Raw genomic sequence first — 24,446 nt, 5'->3', positions numbered from 1 at the left:
ATGTCCTCCCCTGGCCATGGCCGGCGGCACAGGTGACATCTCAGAACCCCACCTCAATGCCCTTTGACTTCCCACCCGTGTCCCTGTCAGAATAAGAGCTTTCTCTCTCATTGTGTGAGTGAACCCTTGTTTTCTTTTTTAAAAATATATATCTTTATTGATTTCAGAGAGGAAGGAAGAGGGAGGAAGATAGATAGAAACATCAATGATGAGAGAGAATCATGGACCGGCTGCCTCCTGCATGCCCCCTACTGGGGGATCAAGCCTGCAGCCCGGGCCTGTGCCCCGACCGGGAGTCCAACCGTGACCTCCTGGTTCACAAGTTGATGCTCAACCACTGAGCCTCGCCAGCTGGGCCCCCTTTTTCTTTTGCTTTAAACGTTCTCTCTCCTCTTCCTAACAGCCGGGGAGGGGAAGGAGGTGTCACTCTATGGAGTGCCTGCCTCAGCTTTACTCTATCATTTGTGCAGAGCCCTGCTGCTCTCCCCAATTATCATAAATAGCGCTGCCGGCTGTCCTTCCTCAGGCCGCTCTCTCCTAAGGAGGAGGAGGACTTTGGCTTTTTTTTACTCTCCCCAGCGTTCCTGGGATACAAGCCCAGATACGCAGGACCGTCCCTGAACATAGACTCCTAAGACCAAGCAAGTGTGACGTCGGCAGCCAAGTTCACAGGTTGTCACAGGAAAGCTAACTGGGGAGAAATGACACGCCTGCATGCGGAAGTTCACACAGGAGAGCTTTTAGCCGCCGGACGCTTCTTCCTAAAATAAAGCAGAAGAACAAAACAGCTTCACGGCAAGCTGGACGCCAGAACCGACCAGCGGGGAGTGGAGTCCTGGCCTTGGGCCTTACTCGCCCAGGGACCCTCGATCAGTTATACAGTCTCTCCACGCCCTCGAGTGCTCATCCCTAAGATGGAGGCGGTGCAATAATGCCTCCATGGGCAGCTGGAAATGCCGAGTCTTGTGCTCACGTGAATCTCCGAGAAGGGTTAGAACTTGTAACTTTTAGCTGATTTTTCGGACCAGGAATGAACTCCCCCTCCCCCTTCTTCCCCACCCCCGGCAAAACAAACAAACAAAAAACCCACAAAAAAACCCCAAAACAAAAAAAAAAACCCAACCCACCGCACTTACCCTGCTGAACCTAGTTTGGGGGCATCTCATTATTGCTTGTGCTTCAAGATTCATTTCTAAAAACTCCATTATTTCAATGTCCCAAGGAGCATTTAAATGTGATCACGTTTCTTCTTTATTGTTGATAAAGACCTGGGGAAATTAATTCGAACAAGTGTTGTCGAGGAGCCGGAACGCAAGCTAACAGCCTGCACACTTCTATTAATGACGGAGCTTTCATTAATTACGAGCTGGCTCTTCCGAGGAATGGCGGGTCCGTGAGAGCGGCCCTGGCCTGCGGTAGATTCATGAACACGGAGAAGGTGACCTTACGTCTTAAAATTAAAGGCTGCACGTACGCACGATGAGTCGGCCTTACGGGCCCTTTAACTCCTCTTTCCCGTAGCTTATGGTCGCGACATTTATGTGCATGGTTGGGCAAAGGAAGAAGAATCATGTAAAGTTTAATGAGCGGCACTTACTTTAATTAGGGGAGAAGTTTTTAAATCGTTTCCACAAGCTTCTCATCGTGACAGGAAAGAAAAAGGATTGCCTCCCGCTTGTAAATCCGGGCTTTGTTGTGGGACGGACCATGCTTCCTTTCTCTGTAGCCACATGTCACCCCCACCCCACTCTCACCACCCCCCCCCAACACACACACACACAAGATTAGTGTCAGGACTTCCCACTATCTCAGCTTCTGTTTTTTTTCTACAGAGATATGTCCTTTATTTTTATTTATTAACTAGAGGCCCATTGCACAAATTCGTGCATCGGTGGGGTCTAGTCGGCCTGCCCTGATCAGAGCTAATTGGGCCAGGCCAGTGGGGGGAGGGGCCGTGGGTGGTTGGAGGGCCGGCCCCACCCCCGAATCGGGGAGCGGGGGGGCTGGTCAGGGGTGGGGCTGGCCCAGGGGGAGAGGCCCCAGGCAGTTGGCTGGCTGGCCCCACCCCCTGGTTGAACTCCTGGTCGAACTACTGGTGGAGGGGACAATTTGCATATTAGCCTTTTATTATATAGGATTTTATTGGGGTGATGTTGGCCAACACTGAACATATAGGTTGCATGTATGGGTTTCCAAGTTACAAATCTGTACAGAGCACCATGTGCCCAGCACCCGACTTCTCAGCTACATCCTATCCCCAGCGCCCCATTCCCTCACTCTGAGTTGGGCGGGGCCTTCAAGGTCATTGAATGTGTGCTCTGTGCTGCCCTCTTCTGAGGACCCAATGGCAGTTAACTCCGTGGGTCCTTCCAGCGGGCCGAGGTGGCGTTGTTTCTGTCATCGCTCTTTGACGGGGGATAACGCCGAGGCAAAGAGAAGGTCTGACCTTGGTTAAGGTCATTCAGCGAGTCTGAGGCAAAGCCAAGACGCAACCCCCCCTCCAGGCTCCGGACTTCCCACCCCCGCTGCCTGGAGGGACAGGTGTGCTGAGCACCCAGCCAGGTGCCACTGCTCCGCCCGCGCTCTCTCCTGGGCCTGGAGGGTAACTCCTGACCACCTGCCTGCATGGGGCTGCAGGAGATGGTCCCGTTCTGCAGGGGTGTGGCAGGGAGGACACCTCAGCCCTGGCTGGGGACTCAGCTGGTGGAGCTCACCCCGTGTACCTGAAGGTGGCAGGTTCGATTCCTGGTCAGCACACGTACCTAGGTCGCAGGTTTGATCCCTACTGGGGCCTGTGGGGAAGGTAGCTGATGGATGTTTCTCTCTCCCATTGATGTTTCTCTCTTTCCCCACTTCTCTCCCTAAAATCAGTCAATCAGCCCTGGCCGGTTTGGCTCAGTGGATAGAGCGTCAGCCTGTGGACTGAAGGGTCCCAGGTTCGATTCTGGTCAAGGACACATGCATGGATTACGGGCTCGATCCCTAGTAGGGGGTGTGCAGGAGGCAGCCAATCCATGATTCTCTTCTCACCATTGATGTTTCTCTCTTCTCTCTCCCTCTCCCCTCCTCTCTGAAATCAATTTTTAAAAAAATTTTAATCAAGGGGTCACCATGGCCCTTTTCCATCCTCGATTCTCTCAGACCAGGTGGATCAGGACTCGGAGGTCCCTGTGAGTGCTCTGTGCCCCATCCCTCCCCCTTAGAAATGTGGGTGCCAGGGCTGTGGCTAAGCCTCAGGGGGGACCTGGGCTCACCTGGTTAACCCTGGGAGTCGAGGACAAGCTCACAGCTCGGGCAGAGGCTGTGGTCAACACAGGCCTGAACTTGAATTCCGATTCTGTGGTTCTGGAGACTCGCTCTTATCTCTACGGCAGAATCAAACTTAACAAGACACATCACGTAAAAAACATGGAATGCAGTCACACACCATGCATGTGTGAGCACCTCCTGAAAGCCCAGGTCCTGGGTATATTTTATTTTATTTTTGTTAAATAACTAGAGGCCCGGTGCACGAATTCGTGCATGGGTGGGGTCTGGCCGACGGGGGGAGGGGAGGAAGGAAAGCCGGAGGTTGGCTGGCCGGCCCCGCCCCCCCAATTGAGGGGACAATTTGCATATGAGGCTTTTATCATATAGGATTTTAATGTTGATACTATTGTACGTGCCCCCTTTCTCCCCTCCTTTGCCCACCTGCTCCCCCCTCCCCTGGCCCTCAGCACACTATTGTCCGTGTCCGTGGGGTGTGCATGTGTGATCTTTAGCGAATCCCTTCGCCTTTTTTATCCAGTCATCCCAGCCCCCTCCCCTCGGGCACCGGCCAGTCAGTGCCAGGTACCCATGCTTCCCGTGCCACTCTGTTCATCAGTGTATATTGTTCATTAGATTCCACATATGAGTGAGGTCATGTGACACTTGTCTTTCTCTGACTGGCTTATTTCGCTCAGCATAACACTCTCCAGGTCCCTCCATGCTGTCCCAAAGGGTAAGAGATCCTTCTTTTTTGCAGCTGCATAGTATTCCGTGGTGTAAATGTACCACAGCTTTTTTACCCACTCACCTGCTGATGGGCACTTGGGCTATTTCCAGATCTTGGCTACTGTAAATAATGCTGCTATGGACATAGGGGTGCATGCATTCTTTCTGACTGGTGTTCTTATGATAGTCCCAGCATTTTTAATGGTCTTTTATGAGACAAAACTGTTATAGTCCACTCGTAGTCGTAACTTACCCGTTTCAGACTCCCTTGGATTGAGAGAAATGTGGGTTATACACGCAGGGACGCCGTTATCATAACAGGGCTGAGTTGAGCCGCCATGCTCAGTGTAATACTGAGATTGTTGCTACTCGGGGCAGCGCCTCTGTTGCTTTTTAAATAAAATTTTCTGCTTTATGTTGGTGAGAGTCTAATGTTCTTTAACCTTTTGTTTTGTCGAAAGATAATAGTTGGAGAGACCGCGGTGTTTTGCCTACAACTAGCCACAAGGGATTTTGAAAACCAGGAGAAAACGATTTTAACCGGAGACTGTTGCTACATAAACCCACTGGTGCGGAGGACTGTGCGATTTCTCGGTAAGTGTTCACTGAATTGTTTTAATTCCGTTTTAAAAATAAGCCTGGTGCCCTGGCCGGCAGCTCGGTGGGTTGGAGCTTTGTCATGCAGCAAAAACTGGCCGGTTCGATCCTGGTGAGGGTCCATACGGGAAGCAACGGATCAATGTTGCTCTTTCTCTTCCTAACTCTCTCTCCTCTCTCTCTCTCTCTCTCTCTCTCTCTCTCCAACCAACTGACCCACCCAGCCAGGGCAAAAGATACATTTTGACAACAATGGCCAATGATACTGCATTTAGAAAATGTTTTTGGTATTTGAGTAAACTGACAAGGGAGAGAAAATAAAATCCATGTACTTATATTATACCTATTATACCTTATATTATATTATACCAGAGAAAGTAAAGTTTAATCCTGTGAAGATAATTGAAAAACTTATCATTTTGATCGCTTTATTGTTTACTAAATTGCCCCAATTGTGATAATTAAAATGTAATTCATAAAAGAGAAGGTAGGACTAAGTTCCTAGCTGTTATGCGGCTTTAAAAATGTGTTTCCGAAAGCAGCGTGTTGCATGGTATGTAACTGAAGACGGATGGCCTGGGGTTCGACCGCTAACTGGCCCCTCCACCAGCGTTAATATCAGGCTGAGTGGGTTTCAGGGGCACCATCCAAGGGAGACCACTTGCTTTGCTTTCTGTCAGAAAATACAAAAAATATTTTCGCCCAGTGTGGCTCAGTGGTTGAGCGTCGAACGTGTGAACCAGGAGGTCATGGTTCGATTCCCGGTCAGGTCTCAGGCCCGGGTTGTGGGCTCGATCCCCAGAGTGGGGTGTGTAGGAGGCAGCCGATCCATGATTCTCTCTCATCATTGATGTTTCTCTCTCTCTCTCTCTCCCTCTCCCCTCCTCTCTGAAATCAATAAAAATATGTTTAAAAAATATTTTCAAAATGGGGACAAACAAACACTGAGGTGATAGGCTGAGGCCTCGCTTGGGAGCCCTGGCTCCATTTATAGAAATCGCAGTGCCCAACCACAGGCCTAGAAGGTGTCTTCTTGTCTGATAAGCCCGCCAGGCGTATGTGCCCGAGGTGGCTAGGGGGGCTGTGAGCCAGTGCAGCCCCCCCCACCTCCCAGTATCGGGGGGTGGTCGGGGCGCAAGCAAGGGGTGGTGCACGCGGGAGCCGTGTGCGGGGAGGGATGGATGCCTGTGTGATGGTCCCTAGGATCTTCCCGTGTTGGTTCCCGGGGAACCGAGGCACAAACCCCGGGGCGGGGCGCTCACGGGCTGCGCTTGCTTCCAGGCATCTACACGTTCGGCCTGTTCGCCACGGATATCTTCGTGAACGCCGGGCAGGTGGTGACGGGGAACCTGGCGCCCCACTTCCTGGCCCTGTGCCGGCCCCAACTACACGGCGCTGGGCTGCCAGCAGCTCACGCAGTTCATCAGCGGCGAGGAGGCCTGCACGGGCGACCCCGAGCTCGTCCTCCGGGCCCGGAAGACCTTCCCGTCCAAGGAGGCGGTGCTCAGCGGCTACACGGCCGTGTACCTGACGGTAAGTGTGGGTCTGACCGCAGCCAGGCCCGCCCCGGTCCCGCCGGGCAGGAGGGGCGCCTCCCCGCCAGCGAGGAGCCCCAGGGGCAGCTTCCGTGGCCACTTACTGTGTGTTTCACCAGAGCTGTTGGTTCCGGGAGTAGAATTAATAGTCGGTGGACTCTCAGAGGTTATGCGTGGGGAGCGGATTGTGTTAGAAAACACAGCCGCTTGCATCGCTATTGGAGACCGTGTTTGTCTCGTGGTAATAGGGCTGGATGGACATTCTGTGTCCTGGGGCGGTCAGGCCCCAGGAACCTGCAGTAGCGCCGTGAAGAGAGGTGGCCGGCCTCCTAGCTGCTTACTCACGCCCTCATGGTCTCTGGTGGGGCGGGGAAAGGGGCTCTCCTTTTCTAGAATGTTCTCCTGGGGGTGTTTGTAACGATAACATGACATTGACTGAGCATTTACTATGTGCCAGGCACCACGTGCTGCACTGTTGCTGATTTATGCACTACTGATCCTCACGTAGGCATCGTTACAACCTATTCTTCCTTTATTATTATTAGTTACGTAATAATCTGTCCTCTGTACTAACTCACTGGGCTCTCACAACAGCTCCTTGAGCGTGTCCTATCATCATGCCCATGTTACAGATGAGGATAAGCCACACACTGTCCCCACCTCAGTGATGCTTCAGAATGTTCCAGAGAGGGGAGCACTACCTCCCTGAGCCCCCCGGGGGGGTGGTCAGGTGACCTCCTTCCTGCCCCCGCCGGTCCCAGCCTCCCTGAAGGCGGAGGCCCAGGGTTCAGAGGGCAGATGCCTTCAGAGAAGAAGCATTTAGGAGCCCCAACACCCAGGAACCTTAAATAGCGTGGAGTCCACAGGTCAGGGCTCCTGCCTGTAATTACACTGAAGGGAACCGCTGCCTTTTCAACAATAGGTGCTGTTCTGTGCTAACGGCTCTTCTCTCGTCCCCGCCACCCTGAGCGATGGGCGTGTGGGAGGCTGCCATAGCAACCCCGTCCGACTCCCGCTGCCAGTGTGGGCATTACCGGCGGCTGTGCTGTTATATTTGAACCTACGTGCAGATATATTTCTTCCCAGCGTCCCTAGCGACAGCTTGGGGGAACTTTATAATAGACACATTGGGGTGTTTCAAGCATTTACGGTCTCAGAAAACGCTTGCCAGGAGTTTGATAAGTAGGTAAATAGCAGGGAGTTAGTAGATTCCGTGATGGCGGCGGGAGCAGGCGTGCCCTGCGCTTAGGTAGCGCTGGCTCTGCTGCATGGGGTGCGGCGCTGTAAACACACACACACACACACACACACACACACACACACACACACACACACGCACACACACACACACACACGCCTCGGGAGGAAGAAGCGTGTGGGTAAGGACCAGAGATGTTCTGGTGTTTCTCCTTGTGGTTTAGTAAATAACATGAAGGAACTGGGTCTCTCCCTTAGCACCTGGCTTTCCTGAAGGGTTTGGGGATAATTGGATCGCAGGCTTATTCTCTTTTACTTTCCTGAGACTTTTAGGGGGACAAAATCCCTATGCCTATTTCTGCAAATACAGTCGGTTTCCCGGGAGGGGAAAACTTTCTGAAGGTTATTGAACCCTCCATCATTAAATTTGTAATTCAGTGTGAGTGGCATTAGAATACTATTTAAGTTTAGCTTTGTGGTGTCTCTTTTCATATAAAATGGGTAAAGTTTATTCCCTGATTAAAGTAAAATGAACTTCAGCCTGGCCAGCGTGGCTCAGTGGTTGAGCATCAACCTATGAACCAGGAGGTCACGGTTCGATTCCCGGTCAAGGGCACCTGTCCAGGTTGTGGGGTCGATCCACAGTGTGGGGATGTGCAGGAGGCAGCCGATCCGTGATTCTCTCTCAACATGGATGTTTCTATCTCTCTCTCCCTCTCGCTTCTCTCTGAAATCAATAAAAATATATTAAAAAAGAAAAGGAAAGGGGGTGGATTGTACCTGGACGTCACACAGGACGCATTAGGAAGGCCGCTGAGAAGTGGGAGCCCAGACGTTCCCGCCCAGCGCCCTGTCAGCCAGGTGGCGGAGGAGCTCAAACACCCAAAGTCATACAAATGGCCGTGACGGCTGGGTTTTAATGGTACTTGGACTTTCAGTGAATCCTTATTTTATTCCTTGACTCCTCATTTTTAATCTTACGTTCTGCAGTTGGGTTTACTCCTCCTCCAGCAAATAGATAGTTTCAATCCAAGTATACCATTTTAGTTTATTATTTTGTTGTTGTTAATCCTCACCCAAGGATATTTTTCCATTGATTTTGAGAGAGAGTGGAAGGGAGGGGGAGAGACAGAGAGAAATATCGATGTGAGAGACACATTGATTGGTTGCCTCCCGTACACGCCCCAGACTGGTGGGCTGGGATCGAGCCTGCAACCGAGGTCCATGCCCTTGACCAGAATCAAACCCGGGACCCTTCAGTCCTCAGGCTGAACCTCTAACCGCTGAGCGACCCGCTAGACTCCAAATCTATCATTTTAAACCTTTAGGTTTACTCTAGTCATGAAGCAAAGATCTTCATGGTGCCACGTGACAGTAAAAAAAGTTACACTCCTTGTGTGATTCCTGAGCTCATACAAACAGTTCTTGTCATATTCACTTATAAATGATATGAACCGAGACTCGGAGAAGCGAAGTAATTTGTCTAAGCTCACAGAACTAACCAGTGGGGGGACATGGGAACCGGATTGCTAAGCTCCCAAAATGGGCTTTCCCTCCTGGCCTGCCCTGACCAAGCGTGGACTCTCTCAGCACCTACAGGGGGTCCACAGAGAATCCCCCAAACCATCGATTGACTTTGATGAAGTAAAATAGAAAAAGGCAGCTGTTACGATAACCGGAACATGAAAAAACAGGCTGTGATAAACTCTGAAAACTCGAAATAATTCCATGATACCACTCCATGAACATTCTGTGCTAGTTGAATCAGTAATATGTTTAATAGACAGAACAGATAGATATTTTTTTAAAAGATACAGAAAAGCATTGTTTGACAAAACACCAGTGTCCTAAAAATTGTTTCAATAATAATATAGTACTAAGTAGACCAGCTGGCCCAATGCTTTTTGAGTATTAACAGATATAGTTTTCATTTCCTCTAAGTGAGAGGGCTCTTGGCTAGGTCAGCATTGTCCAACAGAATTAGGAAGTTCATGATCCAATAGAAGCCTAAAACGGACCGCATTTGTGGTTTTTAATTTCCTAGCAGTCACATTAAAAAATGCTTTGAAAAGTCAAAACTAATTTTAAGAATTTACTTTGACAGGTCATATCCAAAAGATTACTATCTCGGCCGACATACATCAGCATAAAAATATCAATGAGACATTGTGCATCCCTTTTCTTTACAAAGTTTTCTAAACGTGCAGCATTTCTGGGCCCTTCTGTTTGGGTTTTGTTTTAGCTACATTCTGACATCTGGTTAACCTAGACGGTTTCGTAAGTGAATTAAAAGCCAAGAGAGCATAAATAATCAATTCCTGTCCCGTGTCCAACTCACTTACTCCATTCCTATGCCGTAATTTCCTCTTCTGTTCGTTAGGGTTAAACAGGCGTTCTCTACAGATAACAGCATTAGACCCGCTAATCGGCGCCCAGGAAGCACCAAAGAGCTGCCCAGTGTAAGGGAAAAATCCCGAATTTTCCTCTTGCGTTTAGAGTTCGGACAGATGTGAAGAAATGCAAAATAAGAACTCGTTAGCCTGGCTCTGTTGGCTGAACGGGTCCCGGGCCCCAGGTGGTCCCCGGTTCCATTCCCGTCTGGGCACATGCTCTGGCTTCCAGCCCCCCAGCGGGGGGCGTGCAGGAGGCAGATGGTGGTTGTTTCTCTCTCATCATCGATGTTTTTCTCTCTCTCCCCCTCCCTCTCTCTGTAAAAATTCACTGGTCAGCCTCACCACTGTCTTAAAGAAACTCCCACAAGCAGCCCGATCTCCCTCCAGCGAGCCCAGCAGGGAGCTGCGGCATTAGATGCATCAGAGACCGAGGTGGCGATGCCCTCGCCTCGCTATTCCTGTGGGCAGAGCTCTAAGGCTTCCTCTCAGGATGACAGCGGGGTCTTCTCCTTCTCGCCTCCTCCTGTGCCCCCTCCCGTGCCCTCACCCCCAGGAATGACTCAGCTCTCCCCGGGGCTGGCTTAGAGTGCGGACCTGCCCTCAGAGGTCACAGGCCCAGATGCAGACCATCAGCCTTTATTTTTCCCCTGGAGGATTGGTACCTGGGATAGCTGGGCGAGATAGAAGCTTTCTGTTAATATTCAGACAGCCTCTTCTGGCAGCCAACAGGGCTGCGAACGTTGCCCAGGAAAAAACAAAAAACAAAAACACAACCAACAATAAGAGAGAAGATAATTGCTGAATTTCACAGCCTTCTAAAATGGCTGCTAGGAACGGAAAAGTTAAGCATTGACTTTCGTTTCCTCTCTTAGGAAAATGTTTTTATTTTTAGAGAGGGAAAGAGAGAGGAATACTGATTTGTTGTTTCACTTATCTATGCACTCATCGGTTGATTCTTGTATGTGGCCTGACCGGGCATCGAACCCGCAACCTTGACATATCGGGATGATGCTCTAACCAACTGAGCCACCGGCCAGGACCGGCAAATGTGTTTTTTATGCAACTCAGGACCATAGGCAAGTGTGTTTCTGAGTCTGTATGATCAGTATCAGCCACTACTGACATCAACACCCTAAAAACATATTGAAATGTCAGAGCACCTCTTTTATAATCCCCTCACCATGACTTGAATAATAACTGACCCCTCCCCTTGCAGTCAGCGGATTGGTTTCCATAGTAACACGAGTTAAAGGAAGAGCACTTGCGCTACAGAATCCATCCGATTAGGGGAAGGACCGAGTTTTTCCTGAGAGTCGTGTTGGCCTCTGGAGGACATGCCACTCACTACAGTCAGCTGACACGTTCTTCTTGCATATGTAACATACCAGAGATGTACACACCTGCCCATTGTTTTGCATACATGAACACACCAAAGGTGTACACACCTGCTCATTGTTTTGTTTTGTTTTTAGCTGACATTTCCTGTTTGTATTTAAGTTCCTATGTTGTCCTAATTGTGGCCAATAAAATTTAAAGTCATTTCACAATTTCAGATAGCAACATAAAACAAATATTGGCACTGCGTTGAACCTTAAATTCCTTCTTTAAAGTACTAACTACGTAGTAAAAATTTGCTCCATTTTACTTTTTTATGACTATATTCACAAATTTTGATTTTATTTGTTTCTCTCACATCGATGTTTCTCTCTCTCTCAAATAAAATGAAAATAAAAAAGAACACGTCTTCCTCAGTGTTCCCCTGCTAACAATATTGATCTAAAATGTAAATTCAGATAAAACAGGAGCCTTGAATGCTTAGACACAGGTCACTGGCATGGCTGAGCTCGGGGCTCCTAAACGATGGATGTATTACAGAAGAATTAGCTGGTAGTAGATTGCGGGCGAGTAAAACTAAATAACCACTGCCCTTAAATTCTACTTTTTTAAGAAACATCCTTCAAAAGATTACTGAAGCGTCGTGAAGTGTTGAGCCCGTAGGCGTGTGCTCGTCCGTAAACATGCGTGCACGTACACGCGTGTGAGGCGTGCGCGGACGGTCTCGTTGTGTTTCAGATGTACATCACCAGCACCGTCAAAGCCAAGGGCACGCGCCTCGCGAAGCCCGTCCTGTGCCTGGGCCTCCTGTGCTCCGCCTTCCTCACCGGCCTCAACAGAGTCGCCGAGCACCGGAACCACTGGTCGGACGTGATCGCGGGCTTCCTGGTGGGGACGTCGATCGCCGTGTTCCTGGTGAGTGCGGATAGGTGCAGAGTCACCGAGAGAGCGCGGGGGTTTGTCTGATTGTTGTTAATCCTCCCTTGAGGGTGTTTTCCCATTGATTATTGATTATTTTTTTAAAATATATTTCTTTATTGATTTTAGAGAGGAAGAGGGAGAGAGAGATAGAAACATCAATGATGAGAGAGAATCATTGATTGGCTGCCTCCTGCATGCCCCCTACTGGGGATCCAGCCCGCAACCTGGGCATGTGCCCTTGGCCGGAATCGGACCTGGGACCCTTGAGTCCGCAGGCTGATGCTCTATCCACTGAGCCAAACTGTTAGGGCAAAAAATATATCTTATTGATTTTTTACAGAGAGCAATGGAGAGGGATAGAGAGTTAGAAACATCGATGAGAGAGAAACGTCGATTAGCTGCCTCCTGCACATTCCCTACTGGGTATGTGCCCACAGCCAAGGTACATGCCCTTGGCTGGAATCGAACCTGGGACCCTTGAGTCCACAGGCCAATGCTCTATCCACTGAGCCAAGCCAGTTAGGGCCCATTGATTTTTTTAGAGAGAGTGGAGGGAGAGGGAGAGACAGAGAGAAACATCGATGTGAGAGGGACACATCGACGGGTTGCCTCCCTCACGCGCCCCGACCAGGGCCGGGGATGGAGCCTGCCACTAGGGTAGGTGCCCCTGTGCCTCAGCGTAGCAGCCTCCACGGGCACCTGTCACAGCCACAGTCTCCCCACCCGGTGACCCTCCCTGGTGACAGGGCCTGGGTCCCTCCAGTGACCAACACCCCATGTGTCCAAGGCCAGGTGCCCCCCAGCAGCTTTGGGGGGGGGGCTGGAGAGCACCCGCGGGGCCTGGCCACGGCCTGAGCATCGCTCCTCATTGGGGATCTCCCTGGAGCGCTTCGTGGCTTCCGGCTGTTGGGAATGGACTTTGGGAATGGACTTGCCGGCTTCCGGCTTCGGGACTGACTGGTCATCGGAAGTCGGAGTAGCTGATGTTTCGCCCAGAGGGAAAGCTGGGCCGACTGTCAATCACAACCTGTTTCCGAGGCGACGCCCTGTAAGATGCCCTTTCCTTCCCGTCCGGTTTCCTTTCACTTGCCCCTCAGGGTCACCTCTGCGCCCTCCCGCCTTCGCCAGGGAACACCCCGCCTGGGCACCAGCCGCGTGCGAGCCGGCCCGGCTGCCTGAGCCCAGCAGACGGATGTGCCAGGCACGTTACAGAAGCCGCCCTCTGGGACGCCCTGTGTGAAGGGGTGGCCGTGGCCCTGTCCCCGGCGTGCACCCTGTGCCGCTTTTCCTCCCATGTCATCCCTCTGACTCCCCAGCCCTGGGGAGACGGATCCCTCCTGCCCCTCAGAGACCCAGCAGCCTCGTGGAAGCTGGGGTCCGGCTTCACTCTCCACAGTGGAAGCCGGTTCACAGGGAACAAAACAAAACAAGACAAAAGGCATCTCCCAGAGATCCCAGGACATCACCCAGGCCAGCCAGAGCCCGAAGCCTGACCCTCAGCTCGAGGCCCTGTCGTCTCTACCCCCCCCCCCCCCCGCACAGGACCAGCTCCCCTCGGGGGGGGGATAAAGGTCTAGCTCAGGAGCAGCCCCGGAGCTGCTGCGGAAATACCGAGAACACGCGGGACACGATCAGAGACAACAGCCTGGCTCCCTGAGAGGCCGCTGCGGAAGGGCGGGCCATGTAAGGAGTTTTCTGAGGAGTGCTCTCTGACCTTGAAGCAAGGGGACGTAATTAGCATTTAAATTAAGTTGTAGGTTAGCCACGCTGGGAAAGGTCAGCTCGCTATGCATTTTTATTAGGTTACGATGTTATTTTTGGATTCATTTGCGCATGGAGTGTTAACTAATTTAATGAACATTTTGGAATCAGAAAATTGTCATGATTAACTGAGTCACGTATTTTTTAAAAATATATTTTTATTGATTTCAGAGAGGAAGGGAGAGGGAGAGAGAGAGAGATAGAAACGTCCATGATGAGAGAGAATCATCGATCGGCTGCCTCCCGCACGCCCCACACTGGGGATGGAGCCCACAACCTGGCCTGTGCCCTGAGCAGGAATCGAACCGTGACCTCCTGGTTCATAGGTCGACGCTCAACCACTGACTGGTACCCCAGGCCTGAGCTAATATTGATAGATTTTCTTGAACACACACGCACCAGAGTAACTATTTCAAATTTATACAAGATAAGTCTGGTGCAAAGTCATATACACTTAATATTCAAGTAATTTTAATACGTTATTATTAGGATTAGGTTTATGGAGCTACTCAGGGGTCATTGTCAGGAGGGCCTGGTTTGGCTTTAACTGCGCTTTTTTCTGAAATGCCAGGTCGTGTGCGTGGTGAGTAACTTCAGGGGAAGACAGCCCGAGAGCGAGCACGCCCGCGCGGCGGACCTGGCGCACGCGCCGATGATCAGCATCCCGCGGGTGGAGAGTCCGCTGGAAAAGGTAAGTCTGTTCCGGTGACGCGACATTTAAATTCTGAGATGTGATCGTTACCTGGAGCGAACGAGTGACCAGTCCCCAGCGTCACCGCGGCCGCTTCCCGTTTACTGAAAGGGGCTCCGAGTCTCAGTGGCATTTAGCCAGGATTCAGTCCCTGGCGACGCCCTGTTGGGAGGGAGGTCCCACCTCAAATGTCCGGACCGGACCGAGCTGCCAGCTGAGAAGCGGGGGCTCGGGCTGTGTGGAGCTCCTGGGGGGGGACACTGGGCACTGGGCCTCCGCGAGGCAAGTGATGGATGGCTGTGCTGGAGAAAGCGCGAATGACAGGGCTAGGAACATTCTGAGGGGACTCGCACTGACCCAGAGAAGCAAACGCATGGACTGTTTTGAAGGTTAGAACATCACAGGGGTCGAGGTGAAACCTGAGCTGAAGGTTCGGCAGAGCGAGGGGGTGGGGCGTGGGGAGCCAGCCTTTTGCAGGTGCCGGCAGTCCTGGGTTGGAAGGTTGGCTTGGCTACAAAATGACTAAGTAGAATCAGATGAATTCCTCCTTTTCTCCTTACCTGAAAAGAATGGATACGATTATGGTTCCTTTATAGGGTAACTAGAGGCCGGGTGCACGAAATTCATGCGTGGGTAGGGTCCCTAGGGCTGAACAGCCATCAGGGCCGATCGGGGCCTTCCAGCTGCTGGCCAGGGCCTTCCTTCGTTCCATGCCACCCCCGGTGGTCAGCGCACATCATAGCGAGCAATCGAACTCCTGAGGGGACACTTTGCATATTAGCCTTTTATATATATAGATTGTTTGAAATGACAGATCACAAATAAACTTCTTGGCACACAGTTGGTGCTTAAATCAAGGTAGCTCCCTCCTGTAAAACGAATGATTCCTTTAATAGGATTTTCGTTGTATTTCGGACTAGGATACCCCATAGAGCTATTTCGTGGACTTGAAGGTTTTTTTTTTTGTTTTTTTTTGTGTTTTTTTTTTACAGACAGGAAGGGAGAGAGATAGTTAGAAACATCGATGAGAGAGAAACATCGATCAGCTGCCTCCTGCACATCTCCCACTGGGGATGTGCCCGCAACCCAGATGCATGCCCTTGACCGGAATCGAACCTGGGACCTTTCAGTCCGCAGGCCGACGCTCTATCCACTGAGCCAAACCGGTTTCGGCGGACTTGAAGGTTTATGCAGATTGTCTATGCCATACATAGAGCATATGGCAGGGAATCTTATAGCAGAAAATGCCGCCTAGATTAGTGTCATGGCAACAGCAAAACAACCCTCTGGTTTCTTGCCCAGACAGACATGATTACCCATGACTTTGCTCTCTGGGATCAGTCCTTTTGAGGTTTCAGCAGGTTGGCACGAACACACGTGGGAATCCACGTAAGATGTGTTTGCTTTTCTAGGATGCAAATCTTTGTGTTACAGAGCTGCCGACTGTACGTAAACGTTCCAGAGGAGCTTGTCAAAACAGCTTTATTAGGGATCAGATGTTGGAATGGTTAGTGGAGCTAAGTCTCCTCGTATTTTCGGCAGCTTTCCTCAGCCTGAGCTCCGAGCACTGACGAAAGGTATTCGCAGTCCATCAAGGCTCACGTGCTGGGCTCGGCTCTCACCTGTCTCATTTCATTTCGCTTTAAAGAGTCCATTGAAAAGGGGAGTTAAACATCCCAACGGGCGTCAGCACTCGGGTTAGGAGGACGCGCACATGGCTGTGGTCTGCCGTGTCGTTTTCCCTGTGTGCGCTCTCCCCGGTCAGTATTTATTTCTCCGCTCTGTCTATACGTTACAACACGCTCTGCAAAACATGAAAAGCCAGGTTTTTTCCAACATTATCGAACAGGCTTTTATGAAAGCGTCTTTTCAGTACGTTAGCTTTGAGCACAAACCATCTTTCTCATCTCTTTGGAGGGAATACATACCGGGTTGCTGACTGCACCTTCGGGTTCTCGGGGCCCCTGCAGCCATCAGTCAGGGGAGGCGGACCACCAGGATGCGGGAAGGAAAGAAAGCACCTGGCAGTGCACACCCGCCAGGGGACACGTGGAGGCTCCCCGCCCTTCTCGCTTCCTTTTGCGTCCCGCACGCACGGTTCCCAGGGGACGCTTTCCTGTCGGTCCGGCTGCCACGGTGCTGAGCGGTTCCTGACCCAGTGGGCCTGGGGGTTCTGGTTGGCACCAGGCAGCACCGGTGATTTGGGTCCAGAGCCAACTGCTGCCAGGGCCCAGGGCCTGCAGAGCTGAGACAGTGGGTCTGAACATCGGCTGCGCGTTACAGCCGCCTGGAGAGTCTTTGCGAATCCCACCACCCCGGCCGCCTTCACACCGATAAAGTCCAAGTCCCAGGAGAAGCGTCCGTGTCTTGGTAAAGCTCCCAGTGGTTCCATGAGCAGCCAGGGCTCCTTTCCCCAGGGAACGGGGACCCGAGGTCAAGGCCCAGCGGTAACTCATTCATTTAATGGCGGGACCGCAACTCCTCATCCCAAACCCTCGGGGCCAGAGGCTCCTCAGGACTCAGACGCTCTATAGTTCGGGGCGAACGCTGTGTGTTCTGTGAGGAGCAGGACCGGAAGCAGCGATGGGCATTGAGCAGACAGACAGGCAGGCAGTCCCCATGGCCTTCCATCCACCCAGCTCCGTTCTGCCCCCAGATGGGTTTGTAGCAGCCGTATAAGACATACTTGGGTGTGAAAGTGTGTCCACTAGATCTGTAAACTTGCAGAATTGTAACATTCCAACCAATTTTTAAATCTCCATGGTTTTATCTATTTGTTATCTAATATTTTATTTCTTTGGAGATATATATAATCAATTTCAGAGAGGAAGAGAGAGATAGAAACACCAGAGTCAAGCCCACAACCCGGGCATGTGCCCGGACGGGGAATCGAACCGGAACCTCCTGGTTCCTAGATCGATGCTCAACCACTGAGCCATGTTGGTCAGGCTATTTCTGTGGCTTTGACTGACGACTATAATGAGATGTTTGCGAAGACCAGGACCTTTGTGTGTATATATATAATCTCATTTGCTCTTAATTAAAAAAAAAACCACCATGTAAATGGTCTTCTTCCCATTGCACGGATGCGAGAGCCGGGTCTCTGAGGGGCTGCGTTGCTTGTGAACACTCTGTGGTTAGGGGCCCACATGCAAACATGCTGAAGCCCACCTGCCACCCAGCTTCCTCACGCGGGAGCTGAGGACTGAGTCCTTGAATGGGAGACATTGACACACAGATCCCGGCTTCTGTTTAGGCCCCAAACCTACGCCGACGGGCTGACAGCCTCCCGTTCCAACGCCAAGGCTGCTTCTGAGCCTCTGGAAGGGCAGGAACCTGGGGCCGTATCTAACCTCAGCCTTGGGCCTAACACGGAAGCAGCCAGGAGCGGCAGACTCGGCCTCTGTCCGGCTGAGTGAGCCGACACCGACAGGCACTGAGTAATGGCTGTGGTACCTTTCCTAGGTGTCCCGAGGCCAACCTGCCGAGGGCGGCGAAGAACAGGCGCAGGGGCGGCCCCTGAAGGACTGTCTCGCTCGGCTCTTCGGCTGGGTCCTGGGGCTGAGCCGCCGCGAACACCTCCGATTAAGGCAATAAACGTAGGTGCGCCGAGCGCACTGGGGTTGGAGCTGAGCTGCAGAGCTCCGGCAAATACAGAAAACGCGTCCCTCTGGGCAGGGCCACGGCTCCCAAAGGGATCTGGGCCTCAGTCTCTGTTCTCGTTTACCTTCCAAGTAGGCTTCATTTTCCCACTGCGTTTGCACGCATGAGCGGAGCTTAGCATCCCTCCACCCAACAGCCCCTGCTAGAATGGCTCTTCTTGTTTTGTGTTTATATATATATATATTGATTGATTTCAGAGAGGAAGGGAGGGGAGAGAGAGATAGAAACATCAATGATGAGAGAGAATCATTGATCGACTGCCTCCTGCACGCCCCCCACTGGGGATGGAGCCTGCAACCTGGGCCTGGGCCCTGACCGGGAATCAAACCGTGACCTCCTGGTTCATAGGTCGATGCTCAACCACTGAGCCACGCTGGCTGGGCTAGAATGGTTTTCCTACATAAATTGCTCTTTTTTCCCCCGAATTTTCCCCTATTTTTCCAAAGGCAGATAAACAACCGCCAGTGGCATGCCTTGTCTGGTGGCAAGTCACCCCCACGTGTGTGTCATCAGTAAATGGCAGTGTTGTCTGAACTCACCAAAGAGTGAAATACAGATTACTTTTAAAAATATATTTTTATTGATTTCAGAGAGGAAGGGAGAGAGAGAGAAACATCAATGATGAGAGAGAATCATTGAATGGCTGCCTCCTGCATGCCCCCTACTGGGTATCGAGCCGGCAACCCGGGCATGTGCCCTGGACCGGAATCGAACCCGGGACCCTTTGGTCCGCAGGCCGATGCTCTATCCACTGAGCCACCCCAGCCAGGGCTGAGATACAGATTTCACGTAGAGCATAGAGCTTCAGAAGTTGGCGTGCTGTCTAGCCCTCGGCACTTGCCACACGGAAGGCTCTGGGGGCTGCTTTCGGGGCAGGTGCTGGCCCTGCCTGTGCTCTGCCCTCAGGGACCGGGTTCGGTATTTGGCTCATGGACTTGCTGTGAACTTGGGCGGTGCTTTCTGAGGGGGCAGCGCTTTCCCGTCTTCAGCTCTGGCTCCCGCCTGCCACCTGCACCCCAGGCCTCTGACTGTGTGAGGGCAGAAGCAGTCATCGAACTGATGAGTGATACGCAGGGTGTCCCCCCAAAAATGTCTGCACACTTGGAGTACTTTCTCATTCCAGTGCATTCAATCTGAAAAGAGAAACATCGATGGAGCTATCCGCCGTAAAGTGGGCGTGCATTTGGGGGGACACCCCATCGCTGACCACTTCTTCTCGTGGCTCTGAACTACACGCTTCCCTGCATGAGTGTTTGCGTGGCCCACTGCGTGTTTGCACTGTTCTCTACTAATAAGATCGACGGTTGCAAAATACGGGTTCAGCCGGGTTAGAAGGAGAGACCCCTCGGCACCCTGTGTGCCCGGGAGCCCGTTCCTGACACGGGCGACCTGGGAGCGTCACATGCAGTTCTGTCTCTTGTTACCGAGAAGGTGCTGGTGGGGACCGGCGGGCGCGCCCCTGCCTGCCCGGGAGCGAGGCCTCTGTCGGGGCCGGTCAGGGCAGGCGCCTGCGCTCCTCGCCGATGTGACGGCTGTGCGGCAGTCATGGCCTCATGGACCAGGAGGATGGGAGTCAGTGGCTTGTCCCTCCTCCGATCCCGTCAGGGAGAGCCGCCCCCGGCCAGAGGGGAATCATCTCATTCTGTAAAGCCGACTGAGATAAACAGCCCACCCCCTGCATGCCGTGGGGGCTGCGTTGGCGCTGGATGGTGAGATTCATGGACAGATGGCCCCGTGCGATCTGCACATCCCTGCCATGTACTTAGAACGCGTGATTCCATTTCCCCCTAATGGCTCTTCCCTGGCACTGTCACCCCCCATATTGTGTTTTCATCTGCTTATCTCTGCGAACGGCCACCTTTAACAGAGACGCCCGGGAGCAGGATCCCTCTCATCCCGGAGGCTAAAGCTTAAGTGTGGCCCTGGCCGGTGTGGCTCAGTGGGTTGGACATCGTCCCAGGCACCGAAAGGTCACCAGTTCCACTCCCGTCAGGGCACCTGCCCAGGTTGCAGGCTCGACCCCCAGTAGGGGGCGTGCAGGAGGCCGCCGATCGATGTTTCTCTCTCGCATCATTGTTTTTTTCTCCCTCTCCCTTCCTCTTTCTCTAAAAAATAAAATAAAAACAACAACAATAAAAGCACCTAAGTGTGATGTGAAAAGGAAATAGTGCTGTTTGCAAAAAAGCAGGCGTTTTCCCAGGGCCCTGGGCCTGAAAATGTAGTCAGTGGCCTGCAGTTTAACCTGGTAATGACTCAGCAGAAGCACGGGGCTTGTTTCAGCGAGAGGAAGCTCGAGCGGTCACCGAAACATGGTTTTATTTTATCATTTTGTTAATATATTTTCTATCAATTTCAGAGAGGAAGGGAGAAGAAGGGAGAGGGAGAGAGAGAGAAACATTAATGATGAGAGGGAGTCATTGATTGGCTGCCTCCCGCACGTCCCCTTACTGGGGATCGAGCCCACAACCCGGGCATGTGCCCTTGACCGGAATCGAACCCGGGACCTTTCAGTCCACAGGCCGACGCGCTACCCACTGAGCCACACCAGCTAGGGCCTGAAACATGATTTTAAAGGCCAGGCTGAGCTCAGCACTCCAGAGCTCAGTTACACGTTCAAGGCCTTGTTTCTCCGGTGACGTCATGTCCCTGTCTGGGACGGTCTCCCTGAGGCCTGTTGTCTCTGTGTTATTAGCATCCACTTCCCCCCAAGCGGGTCCGGGTTCAGATGATCATGTACACGGTCACAGTGCACATTCTTTGTGGTCGTTGTTCATCCTCACCCGAGGATACTTTTCCATTGATTTTTAGAGAGCGTGGAAGGGAAAGGGAGAGACACACAGAGAGAGAAACATCGATGTGAGAGAGACACATCCGCTGGTTGCCTCCTGCATGCGCCTCAGGATCAGGGATGGAGCCTGCAACTGAGGTCCAGGCCTTCGACCGGAATGGAACCTGGGACCCTGCCGTCCACGGGCAGATGCTCTCTCCACTGAGCCACACCAGCCAGAGCGCATTGCTGCTTCCTTGCCTTCGCCTCTGCACCCGCCCTGCCCTGCGTTTCCGATACTTTTCCTGCCTCTTTGCGCTCCTTTCCTATTTCCGTTCCTCCTTCCCAGGTCATGGCTGTCCCCTGCACTCAGGATCGCCTTCGGCAAATGTGATGAGCCTCGCAGGCCCTTCAGACCTCGGCCCAGGGGACAGGACACCCAGGCTTTCCGAGTGCCGTCCATGTCCTTTCTTATCTTCTGTTTCTAACTCCTTTCCTTCCTTTTTAACTGCCCCTGCCTCGCCCTTCACCTCCCACCTTACGGCAGATGGATGGATCTCCAGTTTATTTCTTAACCCCTTTCCAGCAGGTCCTGTCGGCGGGGTCCTGCCCGGATGGTGATGCCCGGTCAGCTTCGTCCTGAAGCCCCGTATCCGATGCCCGGTCTCGGCTCACGGGGGCCGGGGCCTCTGAGGCCGGCGGAGTGAGCCTGTGACGGACTGTCTGCCCTGCGCGGGGCTTCGTTCCATCCTCCTGCCGTAGACACCGGGGCCAGGTCTCGTGTCCTCGCGTCAGCCCGCGCTTTTGTAGAGGAAACACGGGGACACGCAGAGAGAGGCCGCGGAGTCCCCGCGTTCCCATCAGGCCTTCCTCACGGGACACCGTGTTCCCACGGCTCTGTCTGGAGGGACATGCGGGCTGGCGGCTGGTTTTCACGGACTGTTTTTTTCCAGAGTCCAACCCGGGGAATCACCCTGGGCAGCCGTCGGCATAGCCTCCTCGTTGTGACTGGACAGGCCCACAGCCAGTGGAAAGGGATTTCCACTTCTTCACACACACTTTTTAAAATACATTTTTATTGATTTCACAGAGGAAGGGAGAGGGAGAGAGAGACAGAAACATCAATGATGAGAGAGAATCACGGGTCGGCTGCCTCCTGCACAATCCACACTGGGGATCGAGCCCGCAACCCTGGCATGTGCCCTGACAGGGAATCAAGCTAACCATGACCTGGTTCATAGGTCAATGTTCAGCCACTGAGCCACGCCGGCCGGGCCAACATTCTTTATTATGCTTTTTGTTTTTAATTTGAGAGAGAGAGGAAGAGAGAGGGAGAGAGAGAAGTATCAATGATGAGAGAGAGTTATTGATCGGCTGCCTCCTGCACACCCCACCCTGGGGATGGAGCCCGAAACCCGGGCCTGTGCACTGACCAGGAATTGAACCCTGACCTCCTGGTTCATAGGTCAACGCTCAGCCACTGAGCCACGCTGGCCGGGCTCTTCACACATCTTTTTAAAAAATGTTGTAAGTAAACGGTTTACACTTGAATTTGAAAAAAGCTCCACCCACAGGAGGCACCTCTTGGCGTGCATCCATCACACAGGATTCCCTGTTGAGTGCCTGTGACTTACAGTCACTACGCAGCCACTCTGAGCAGCATTCCAAATGGGCCATGTGAGGGTCACACTCGTTTTCCTGTGGCTGCTGGTGCCCGGGCTGTCACTCACCTTGGATCTAGACGCCCCCTGGAGGTGGCCTGATTAGTTATGTCAGAACCGTTTTGTGTTGCAATGTTTCAGCAGCCACCCAGGGCCTGTTGCACGTCTGAATCCATTTAAATATTAGTCGTTCCACAGGGTTTCCTTGTACCAGTTCTGGGGCTTGGAAAAATTAAAAATAAATACAAGCCAAAGGCTGCGGGGAGGATTCGGCGGTGGCGGTAAACGGCAGACAGGGCCGTCTGGGGCCTGGCCTCCCGCAGCAGAAACGAGGCGTGTAAGTAGGTCTCTGTCCGCCAGCACGTGCCCGCCTCGCCTGCGCCATCTGTCTGCCGGGAGCAGCATCCCGTCAGCACGGAGCGGAATAGTAATGTGTCCGGCTCTGCCATTTCTCTCCACATGTCAGTGTTCATTTTGAAGAGAGCAGGTACAGCATTTCCACTTATTTGGTTAATTAAGAATCTTGAAGACAGCCCTGGCCGGTGTGGCTCAGTGATTGAGCATCGCCCCTTGCACCAGGAGGTCATCAGTTCGGTTTCCGGTCAGGGCACATGCCCGGGTTGTGGGCTCCATCCCCCGTAGAGGGCGTGCAGGAGGCAGCCGATCAATGACTCTCTCTCACCATGGATGTTTCTCTCTCTCCCTCTCCCTTCCTCTCTCTCTCAAATTAAAAACAAAAAGCATAATAAAGAATGTTGGCCCGGCCAGCGTGCTCAGTGGCTGAACATCGACCTATGAACCAGGTCATGGTTAATTCGATTCCCGGGCAGGACACATGCCCGGGTTGTGGGCTCGATCCCCAGTGTGGGGCGTGCAGGAGGCAGCCAATCAATGACTCTCTCTCGTCATTGATGTTTCTATCTCTCTCTCTCCCTTCCTCTCTGAAATCAATAAAAACATATATATATTTTAAAGGAATGTTAACTACAACATCTAATTAGCAGCTGACTTTATGCCACCGTCCATAGAACTTAATAATGCCGTGTTTTTGCAACCTAAACCCCTACGGGCTGTGGATGTCTGCGAGGCTAGTGATGGTTTGCAGAAGCACTGAGGACTGGACGAAGCCAGTCTTGCCCAGACCCTGACCTTGCGATTCCTTTCTCGTTGCAGAACCACATCACCGCCTTCGCGGAAGTCACATGATACGGAAGCCGCCGGGGTTTCCCTGCACTGGACGTCGTCCCTTTTCACCGTCCATTCCTAACACCCAAAGTTTGTCCGACCGCGAAAGGAGTTTCTCAAGTTGTCTAATGATTTCTATAAGTTTCACGTCCGTGTCAGCGTGTCCGTTTCCCCCACTAGACTGTGAGCTCCTCAAAGGCAGGGCCGTGTCTCTCTTCTCCGGGTCCCCGGCGGCACCTACGACACAGCCTCGCACAGAGTAGGTGTTCAGTTAACGCGGGAGGCCCGGGCGAGCCCCTTCATTCTGAAAGAAAACACCCACCTGAGTTCTCACAGAATCCCGGGGACTAAGGGAAAAGAAACCGCTACAGACACGAGTCAGATCTGTCTGAGCAATCCCTCCGTTCGGGGCTAGTCACGCTTTTTAACTTTTCACGTTAAAAAGCCGAAGAGGAGGTCCCCCCTCCGCAGTTCGCCATCTTTCCTGTGAAGTGAACTTCGAACGTCATGGGGGTCTTTATTTTCTTCGTCCGCATGACGTGATCGCCGCCCTAGCAGAGCTCAGTGTGCGACACGGCTTTACTTCTAGAAGGTCTTGTTCTCTACGAAAATCCTGTTTGCACACAGTATTACGCTCTATTTCCCTGAAAATACCACTCATTCTGTACCTTCTAAGACTGGTGCTTCTGCTTTTGAAGGGGGAAATGCCAATTTGTACTGTAATAAGTAATGTATCATAATTAAAAGCTATTTATTTGGACTCTG

The 24,446-nt window shown here is 52.2% G+C and overlaps 1 protein-coding gene across 1 annotated transcript; it reads left to right on the top strand.

Annotated features, from left to right (window-relative positions):
• On the top strand, window positions 1-24,446 carry LOC102427218 (phospholipid phosphatase-related protein type 5-like). Its single transcript, XM_023747948.1, is given in 8 exon segments — window positions 1-32; window positions 3,204-3,399; window positions 4,437-4,569; window positions 5,854-5,951; window positions 5,953-6,105; window positions 11,771-11,947; window positions 14,286-14,405; window positions 23,670-24,446. Coding segments are annotated over 8 exon segments (942 nt in total). The 3' UTR covers window positions 23,703-24,446.

The sequence above is a fragment of the Myotis lucifugus genome, unplaced genomic scaffold, assembly GCF_000147115.1.
Source record: "Myotis lucifugus unplaced genomic scaffold, Myoluc2.0 scaffold_1072, whole genome shotgun sequence".
Lineage (NCBI taxonomy): Eukaryota > Metazoa > Chordata > Mammalia > Chiroptera > Vespertilionidae > Myotis > Myotis lucifugus.
The sequence above is the reverse complement of the archived record's forward strand: the minus strand, read 5'-3'. Positions and strand labels throughout refer to the sequence as shown.